We start from the raw sequence: 9,977 nt of genomic DNA, 5'->3' as shown, positions 1-9,977 counted from the left end.
TGAACTCAGGAGTTCGAGACGAGCCCGGGCAACATGGTGAAACCCCATTTCTACCAAAAATACAAAAAACAATTAGCTAGTAATGGTGGTGGGCACCTGTAGTCCCAGCTACTAGGGAGGCTGAAGTGGGAGAATCGCTTGAGCCCAGGAGGTGGAGGTTACAGTGAGCCAAGATTGCGCCACTGCACTCCAGCCTGGGAGACGGAATGAGATCCCATCTGGAAAAAAAAAAAAAAATGCTGGGCATGGTGGCTTTGGCCTGAAAGCGCTGAGATTACAAGTGTGAACCACCATGCCCAGACAAGACTGCTGAATTTGTGCATGCAATTCTTGTGTGTGTAACCATCAGAATGACACACCCCACCCTTTTAAAGTTTTATTTTCTTATAGCAGAGAGCTACGACAGAACCTCCTTTCTGTCTTATTCTTGAAGTACCTTTAAGCAGGAATAAGATGATCAATATAAAGCCAGTGATTGCCAGCTTCTTTATGAATGTGGCTATTTTGTTTTTCATAAAAATTGTCTCACATTTTTAAAGACTTCTATAATATATAGAATATCGTAATATTGCTCTTCTTTCTATTCTTCCTACCAGGATTAGTAGAAAATTTTCTGTGAAAATAATCTTTAGTTTATTTTCCGGAAACTTCTCCCTCACAGAAGCTCTTGAAAATACTTTTTGGTTTTGTTTTGTTCAAGAGACAGCTGAATATAGCTCTTGGAGAGGAGATCCTCTGACGTGAATTGACTGAGACAGCTTGTAATTACGTTAGTAGGTATTTTCCGGGCACAGTGGGGAAGGTGTCCACAATATATACCCGTAAAATCCTTTGGGATTTTGTGTTCAGATTTTTTGCAAGTCAAAAACATAAGTCCCTGAAGGTAGTGGTTTTTGTATTTAAGAAAGGCTTTTCTTTTTTTCCTTTTTGTTATGTTAATCAGTGTGGAATGACCTTAACACCAGAGGGCAGTATTTTCTAGTAGTTGCCAAAATGTCCTTGTAGTCGGTGTAATTATCTGATGGATTAAAAAAGACATCTTATGTTTTCCCGGGTGTTGCCGGTATAATGCACATAGCCTGGGACTCATACCGAAGGTCATAATGCATCTAGAATTTTCTAAACCACAGGATTTTTTTTCTTTTCTTTTTAAACCATTCTGTTCGGTAGAGTTTAAGCTCCCTGAATTAATTTTCACAACAAGCTGTGCTGTTTCCAGGGGTTGTGTGATTGGCAGGAATGGGTGGCTTTCACACAGCACCATTTGACCCCAGCCCAAGCCCAAAGGAAGTCCTGTCTTATTAAGGAGTAACAGGCAGATTCATGCGCGGCCAGCAGGCTTGAGTTTGGCTTCAAGGATGGTCAGAATTTGTGAATTTCATTCCAGAAGTATATCTGGGTCTTGCTGAGAAGATAATGGGCTTTTTTAATCCAGAAACTTTCATACAATTTATTTCATACACACTTTTACTTTTTGCAGTTTAAAAACTACAGACAATAGGGAGAACATTTAAATAGCCTACATTTGGTTACCCATCTCTCTTTGCTTGCTAGTTTCCATTTAATGTAACTGCAGAGTGAATCTTCTAAAATATGTTCTTACTCTTCCGATATCCTTGTTAAAACAGGAAAGCCTGTGTGTATTAACTGGGTAGTTTCTATTTTCTCCTTTTAAAAAATCTTTCCCCTGCTTGCTATACATCTAATACATATTCATTGTAGAAAATAAATATGGCAGGCCACACGCAGTGGCTCACACCTGTAAACCCAGCACTTTGGGAGGCTGAGGTGGGAGGATTGTTTGAGCCCAGGAGTTTGGGACCAGCCTGGGCAACATAGCAAGACCCTGTCTCTACAAAAAATAAAAAAAATTAGCTGGGCACAGTGGTGCACACCTGTAGTCCCAGCTCCTCAGGAGGCTGAGGCAGGAGGATTGCTTGAGCCCAGGAATTCGAGGCTGTAGTGAGCTAGGATAGTGCCACTGTATTCTAGCCTGAGTGACAGAGCAAGCATCTGTCTTACAACAACAACAACAACAACAACAACTTGTAATCTCACCTCATAGATAAGATTTTGTTGTACGCACTTTTTCCTTGGAAACAGACTGTACATGCTATTTTATAATTTGTATTATTCCCATGATAATGTGATGGGAACTTTACTAAAAAGTTCTAAATTCAAGACCAGCCTGAGCAACCTAGTGAGGCCCCATCTCTACAAAAAATGAAAAAAAATTAACAGTGCATGGTGGCTTGCACCAGTAGTCCCAGCTATTCAGGAGGCTGACGTGGGAGGATCACTTGAGCCTGGGAGGTCCAGACGGTGGTGAGCAGTGATTGTGCCACTGCACTCCAGCCTGGGGAAGAGAGTGTAATTGTATTTTGCCACAATGCATGACATAACTTTCAATGGTTGTTTAGTATTTTCGAGTATGAATGTATACAGTTCATTTAATCAGTTTACCCTCTTGTTAACAGTACATGAGTCTGACTATTCACACTCTTGCCTTCTGTGGGTATTATTATTTTGTCAATCTGCTGCATTTATTCAACACATAGATATTGATTGCTAACCATGTACGAGGCATATTCTTAGTGCTTGGGATAGATTACCGAAAAAAACAACCTCTGATCTCATGAGACTTACATTTGAGCGAAGGACATGTACATACATCATGAATGTTATAAATAAGTAAATCCTTTAGTATCTTAGAAAGCAAAAAGTGCTATAGTTAAAAAAAACAGAGCAAGTTAAAGGAGTAGGGAGTGGAGAAGAATGTAGTTTTTTAATTTTAAATTTATTGTAGAGGTGACATCTCCCTGTGTTGCCCAGGCTGGTCTCTAACTCCTAGGCTCAAGCAATCTTCCTGCCTCAGCCACCCAAAATGCTGGGGTTAACGGTGTGAGATACTACACCTGGCCAAGGATTGCAGTTTTCATTTTTATTTTTATTTTTTTGAGAAAGGGTCTTGCTCTGTCACCCAGGCTGGAGTGCAGTGGCATGATCTCAGCTCACTGCAACCTTCACCTCCCAGGCTCAAGTGATCCTCCTGCCTCAGCCTCCCAAGTAGCTGGGACTACAGGCCCATGACAGCAAGCCCAGCCAGTTTTTTTTTGTGTGTGTTTTTTTCTGTAGAGACAGGGTTTCACCACGTTGCCCAGGCTGGTCTCGAACTCCTGGGTTCAAGCGATCCTCCCGCCTTGGCCTACCCAAGTGCTGGGGTTACAGGTGTGAGTCCCTGTGCCTGTGCAAGGGTTGTAGTTTTAATTAGAGAAATCAAGGCAAGCCTAATTGAGAAGGGGGCATTGCAAGACTTGAATCAAGTTATTTGAATTTGCAATTTTATTATTACTATAGCTGATATGGTTTGGATCTGTGTCACCACCCAAATCTCATGTCGAATTGTAATCACGAGTGTTCAAGGTGGGGCTTTGGTAGGAGGTGATTGGCTCATGTGGATGGATTTCCTCTTGGTACTGTCCTCATGATAGTGAGTTCTGGAGAGATCTTGCTGTTTAAAGTGTGTTGCACCTCCCCGACCTTGCTGTTGCTCCTGTTGCCACCATGTGAGATGCCTCCATCCCCCCTTGCCTTCTGCCATGACTGGAAGCTTCCTGAGGCCTCCCCAGAAGCAGAGACTACTATGCTTCCTGTACAGCCTGCAGAACCATAAGCCAATTAAACCTCTTTTCTTTATAAATTACCCAGTCTCAGGTATTTCTTTGTAACAGTATGAGAATAGACTAATACAATAGCTAGACTTTCTTTCATATGTTTTCTCTCTTTTTTTTTTTTTTTTTTTTTTGTGATGGAGTCTCTGTCGCCCAGGCTGGAGGGCAGTGGTGTGATTTTGGCTCACTGCAACCTCCGCCTCCCAGATTCAAGCAATTTTCTACCCTCAGCCTCCCGCGTAGCTGGGACTACAGGCGTGCACCACCATGCCTGGCTAATTTTTGTATTTTTAATAGAGACAGAGTTTCACCTTGGTGGCCAGGCTGGTTTCAAACTCCTGGCCTCAAGTAATCCACCCGTCTTGGCCTCCCAAAGTGCTGGGATTACAGGCATGAGGCATCACACCTGGCCTACATACCTTAATGTAAAAATACTTTATTGGTTCCCAGTTTCTATGTGCATAGAAGATGGGGGGTCCTCTTTCTGTGCCTATTCCAGCTGTGGCTTCTGGTCCCAAGCAGCATCTGAAGCGGGTAGCAGCTCCACAGCATTGGATGCTGGATAAATTGACTGGTGTGTTTGCTGCTTGTCCATCCACCGGTCCCCAAAAGCTGAGAGAGTGTCTGCCTCATATTTTCCTGAGGAACAGATTTAAGTATGCCCTGACAGGAGATGAAGTAAAGAAGATTTGCATGCAGTGGTTCATTAAGGTAGATGGCAAGGTTCGAACTGATATAACCTACCCTACTGGATTTATGGATGTCATCAGCATTGACAAGATGGGAGAGGGTTTCCGTCTGATCTATGGCATCAATTGTCACTTTGCTGTACATCATGTTACACCTGAGGAAGTCAACTACAAGTTATGCAAAATGAGAAAAATCTTTGTGTGCACAAAAGGAATCTCTCACCTGGTGATTCATGATGCTCACACTATCTGCCACCCTGATTCCCTCATTAAGGTGAACGACACCATTCAGATTGATTTGGAGACTGGCAAGATCACTGCTTTGAAGTTCAACACTGGTAACCTGTGTTTGGTGACTGGAGGTGCTAACTGGGGAAGAATTGGTGTGATCACCAACAGAGAGAGGCACCCTGGATCTTTTGACATGATTCACGTGAAAGATGCCAACAGCAACAGCTTTTCCATCATTTTTGTTGTTGACAAGGGCAACAAACCATGGATTTCTCTTCCCTGAGGAAAGGGTATCCGCTTCACCATTGCTGAAGGGAGAGACAAGAGACTGCAGCCAAACAGAGCAGTGGATGAAATGGTCTGTGGGTGACATGTTGGATCTTCATATGTAATTAAAAATAATATGGCATGATTAAAAAAAAAGTAAAAATACTTTATTGCTAGAAAATGCTAATGACCTCTCCGAGCCTTCTGCGAGTCATAATCTTTTTGCTGGTGGAGGGTCGTGCCTTGATATTGATGGTTGCTGACTGATCAGGGCAGTTGTTGCAAGGCTGGGGTGACAATTTCTTAAAATAAGACAACAAAATTTGCTGCATCGATGGACTCCTTCACAAAAGATTTCTCTGTAGCATGCAATGCTGTGTGATAGCATTTCATATAGCGCTTCTTTCAAAATTGGAGTTGATCCTCTCAAACCCTACCACCTTTTTATCAACTATGTTTATGGAATATTTGAAATCCTTTGCCGTCATTTCAACAATGTTCATAGCATCTTCACCAGGAGCAGATTCCATCTCAAGAAACCACTTTCTGGTTGGGTGCGGTTGCTCATGCCTGTAATCCCAGCACTTTGTAGCTGGGATTATAGGCACCCACCACCACATCCAGCTAATTTTTGTATTTTTAGTAGAGATGGGTTGGGGGTGGGGGTTTCACCATGTTGGCCAGGGGCTGGTCTCAAACTCTTGCCCTTAAGTGATCCTCGGCCTCCCACATTGCTGGGATTACAGGCGTGAGCCACCATGCCCGGCTGGTGATTCATTTTTGCATGTGGTATGACATAGCAAACATTATTTTTCCTGAATATTTGTATTATTGTATCAGGTTGTATTGACAGCATTTGTTAAGCATTTTATGCCATTACTGCTTATTGGCGGGGTCTCGCTCTGTTGCCCAGGGTGGAATGCAGTGGCATAATCACGGCTCACTGCAGCCTCCACCTTCTGGGCTCAAGCAATCCTCCTGTCTCAGCTTCCCAAAGTGTTGGGATTACAGGCATGAGCCACTGTGCCAGGCCAGATTTTTATTTTTTATTTTTTTTGAGACAGTCTCACTCTGTCTCTCAGGCTGGAGTGCAGTGGTGTGATCTCAGCTCGCTGCAACCTCCACCTCCTGGGTCCAAGTGATTCTCCCACCTCAGCCTCCTGTGTAGCTGGGATTACAGGCATGTGCCACCATGCCCAGTTAATTTTTGTATTTTTAGTAGAGACGGGGTTTCACCATGTTGGCCAGGCTGGTCTCAAACTCCTGACCTCAAGTGATCCACCCACCTTGGCCTCCCAAAGTGCTGGGATTACAGGCCTGAGCCACTGCACCCGGCGTTTTTTAGTTTTTAAATTCTGTTCCATTGATCTGTCTGTTTTGTCTTGTGCCGTTGCCACATTGCATTACAATTTCTACCTTTATGATTTTTTAATATCTGCCAGGTAAAATCGATATTGTCTCGTTTTGCATGGAGCCATTCACCATACTTATTGAGTGCTTGCTCTGCACCAGGCTTTGTCCTGGGCACTGAAAGTGCAATGTTGACCTACATGGTCTTTCTCTCTCATAGGTCTTGGAGACACATGCAGACACACAGAGCGGTAATTACAACCTGCCTGATCAGCAGTGCAGTGGGGAGGGCCGGAGCACGGTGGGACACATCTACCCACGTTCCTGCCTTTGTGCCCAGGCACGCTGCTCCTGTTACTGTAGATGGACTTTCTGGCTCTTGTCTGAGGCCGCCCTTGACCAGGCACCAGATCCTTTCCCCTCTTGCCTTCTCAAGGACCCATTGAAGCAATTCCCTCTTTTCTTTCCTGCACCATCAACGGATATTTCCTTCTCTACTGGAATATTCCCATTAACTTACATGGATGATGAGTGAATTCCTTTCATTGCACCATATTCTCCAATTACCATCCATTTCTCTGCTTTGTTTATGGCCCAAATCCTTGAGTTATCCATCTTCACTGTCTCCAGTTCTCCTCCCATTCCAGTGGAGCGTCACCTCCACCACTCCTCCAATATCTCTCATATCAAGGTCACCAGTGACCTCCCTGCACCTGTTCAGTTCACTTGCTCATGGTACTTGACACCCCAACAGCATCAGATACAGCTCATCACTCCCTCCTTGAGAACATTTCTCCACTTGGCTTTTCACAGGCCACTCTCTTGGGTTTCCTTCGACTTTACTTGTCACTGCTCAGAGTCCTCTGCTGTTTTCTCTTTATTCTCCCCAACTATATTTTATTTATTTATTTTTTTGAGATGGAGTCTCGCTCTGTTGCCCAGGCTGGAGGGCAGTGGCATGATATGGGCTCACTGTGACCTCCGCCTCCCAGGTTCAAGTAATCCTCCTGCCTCAACCTCCCAAGTAGCTGGGATTACAGGCACGTGTCACCACGCTCAGCTAATTTTTTTGTATTTTTTAGTAGAGACTGGGTTTCACCATGTTGGCCAGGCTGGTCTCAAACTCCTGACCTAAAGTGCTCTGCCCACCCTGACCTCCCAAAGTGTTGGGATTACAGGTGTGAGCCACCATGCCCGGCCATATTTCCCCCATTTCTAAATGCTGGAGTGCCCCAGGGCTTAAACCTTAGGTCTTTTCTCTGTCTGCACTTACTCCTAGCCTCGAGACTTTAACTATCATTTCTAATGATGGAAATATCTTCTCAAATCATGGAAACTTCAACTTTATATCCCCTATTCAGACTTCTTCCCTGAGCTCCAGACTTCTATCACTTGTCTCCTTACATCCCACTTGGATGTCCCACGGTTATCTTATCTCAAACTCAGTATGTCCCACACTGTACTCCTGAGGCAACCACATTGCTCTTTCCATACTTCTTTATATCTCTGTACATGGCAACTGCATTCTTTAAGTTGCTCAGGTCAAACACTTCAAAGCGGCCGGGTGTGGCGGCTCACATCTGCAACTCCAGCACCTTGGGAGGCCGAGGTGAGAGGATCGCTTGAGCCTAGGAGTTCAAAATCAGCCTGGGCAGCACAGTGAAGCTCTGTCTCTACAAAAAATACAAAAAATAAAAATTAGCCAGGCATGGTGGCACACGCCTGTAGTCTCAGCTACTTGGGAGGTTAAGGTGGGAGGACTGCTTGAGCCAGGGAGGTCGAGTCTGCAGTGAGCCATGATTATGCCATTGCACTGCAGCCTGGAAGAAAGAGCAAGACTGTTTCAAAAAACAAACAAGCAAACTAACAAAAAATTCGAAGCTATTCGTGACTCTTCTCTTTACCACACAGCTCACATAGACTTCATTAACAGACTCTGGACTCTCCCAGAACCTGACCGAGGTTCACCACTTCCGTCTTGCCATCTTTTTCAAGCTGCCATGATTCCTCACTTGGATTTTCATAACGGCTTCCTGACGGCTCTCTCTGCCTCTGTCCTCACTCCCCTTAGTTGTCTAAGAGTAATGCTTTTAGAACGTAAATCACATTATGTCACATTTCTGCTCAAAACCCAGTGGTGCTTCTTTTGCCAATGGTGCCTCTTTGTTGAAAGGACCCAGTCCAAGTCCTTACAACAGCCTACAAGGCTGCGCTTGATTCTGCATCCCCCAATTTACTTCTCTAACTTTCTCTGCCACCATTTCTACCCTAGCCTTATTGGACTCCAGACACACTGGCCTCCTTGCTCTTCTCTGAAGGCCAAGCACGTGACCCTTTCAGGACATATCCTCATGGCTCATCTTGTCACCTCCTTTTGGATTTTGTGCAAATGACAGTGAAACTTTTTTGATCATCTATTGATAATTTTAACATCATCCCATCCACTTCCCATCTTTAATTAATTACTTAATTAGTTTATTTATTTATTTGTAGAAACAGGATTTCTCCATATTGCCCAGACTGGTCTCCAGCTCCTGAGCTCAAGCAATGTATCTGCCTTGGCCTCTCAAAGTGCTGGGATTACAGGGGTGAGCCACCTACCCGGCCTTTATTTATTTTTTATCTAACTCATTACCAGCTTCTAACTCAATACCAGCTAACATACTCTATTTTTTATTTTTTTAAAACCTATTTGTTTATTTGTTTATTTTCCACTAGACTGCAAGTTTCTAAGGGCAGAGATTTCATCTGTTAAATTCCAGGTTGTTTATACAGCTCCTAGAGCCATGCCTGGTGTATAACACATGCTCAGTAAATATTTGTTGAATGAGTGATGTCCTTGAATATTGAAATTGATATGTCTGAAGTTTCTACAATTTCTTAAATGAGTTTATTTCTAAGGAGATAATTCCCTTTATCTTAAGTCATTGAATTTTTTACTCTGACCATTTTTGGGTTTGCCTTTCTAGAGGAGTTATGTGGGTGTCTGTTTCAAAGATTTTAGGTCAAGGTGAGAGAAAAAGAGACTAGTTTGAATTTGTTGGAGGTTTATTTTTTCAGACAGTTACGGTTGCCCTTGTAAAGCGGAAAGAGAGCTCACCCAGAAGTGGCCAAGGACAGGGAACTTCCCTGTGATGCGGAAGGGTTCCCCTTACCCTTTTGTTATTATTATGGAAGTGGTAGTGGCAGGAGTAGTCACAGTGAGGTAGATAATAATTGCAAGCATTTATGGAATGGAGTCTCGCTCTGTCACCCAGGCTGGAGTGCAGTGGCATGATCTCGGCTCACTGCAAGCTCTGCCTCCCGGGTTCACGCCATTCTCCTGCCTCAGCCTCCTGAGTAGCTGGGACTACAGGCGCCCGCCACCACGTCCAGCTAAAATTTTTTGTATTTTTAGTAGAGAAGGGGTTTCACCGTGTTAACCAGGATGGTTTCGATCTCCTGACCTCGTGATCTGCCTGCCTTGGCCTCCCAAAGTGCTGGGATTACAGGCGTGAGCCACCGCACCCGGCCAGCACTTTCTCATTTAAACCTTATAAAGCAGGCACTATTATCATTATCATTCTAACTTCATAGATGGTAGACCTAAAGCTTTTTTTTTTTCTGGGACAGGGTCTCACTATGTTGCCCAGGCTGGTCTCAAACTCCTGGGCTCAAGCAATCTGCCTGCCTTGACCTCCCAAAGTGCTGGGATTATAGACATGAACCACTGCACCCAGCCTGACCTGAAGCTTAAATAAAGGTAATGCACAGCCAGCCCCCCACAATG

The 9,977-nt window shown here is 44.1% G+C and overlaps 1 protein-coding gene across 1 annotated transcript; it reads left to right on the top strand.

The window, feature by feature from the left end:
• Positions 1-4,226: 4,226 nt before the first annotated feature.
• On the top strand, positions 4,227-4,874 carry LOC129020268 (small ribosomal subunit protein eS4-like). Its single transcript, XM_054464397.1, has one exon. It carries the CDS (start codon positions 4,227-4,229, stop codon positions 4,872-4,874), a length of 648 nt encoding a protein of 215 aa, XP_054320372.1.
• The last annotated feature ends 5,103 nt before the right edge of the window (positions 4,875-9,977 follow it).

The sequence above is a fragment of the Pongo pygmaeus genome, chromosome 20, assembly GCF_028885625.2.
Source record: "Pongo pygmaeus isolate AG05252 chromosome 20, NHGRI_mPonPyg2-v2.0_pri, whole genome shotgun sequence".
Lineage (NCBI taxonomy): Eukaryota > Metazoa > Chordata > Mammalia > Primates > Hominidae > Pongo > Pongo pygmaeus.
Note: the sequence above shows the minus strand (reverse complement) of the source record. Positions and strands in the feature narration are given on the sequence as shown.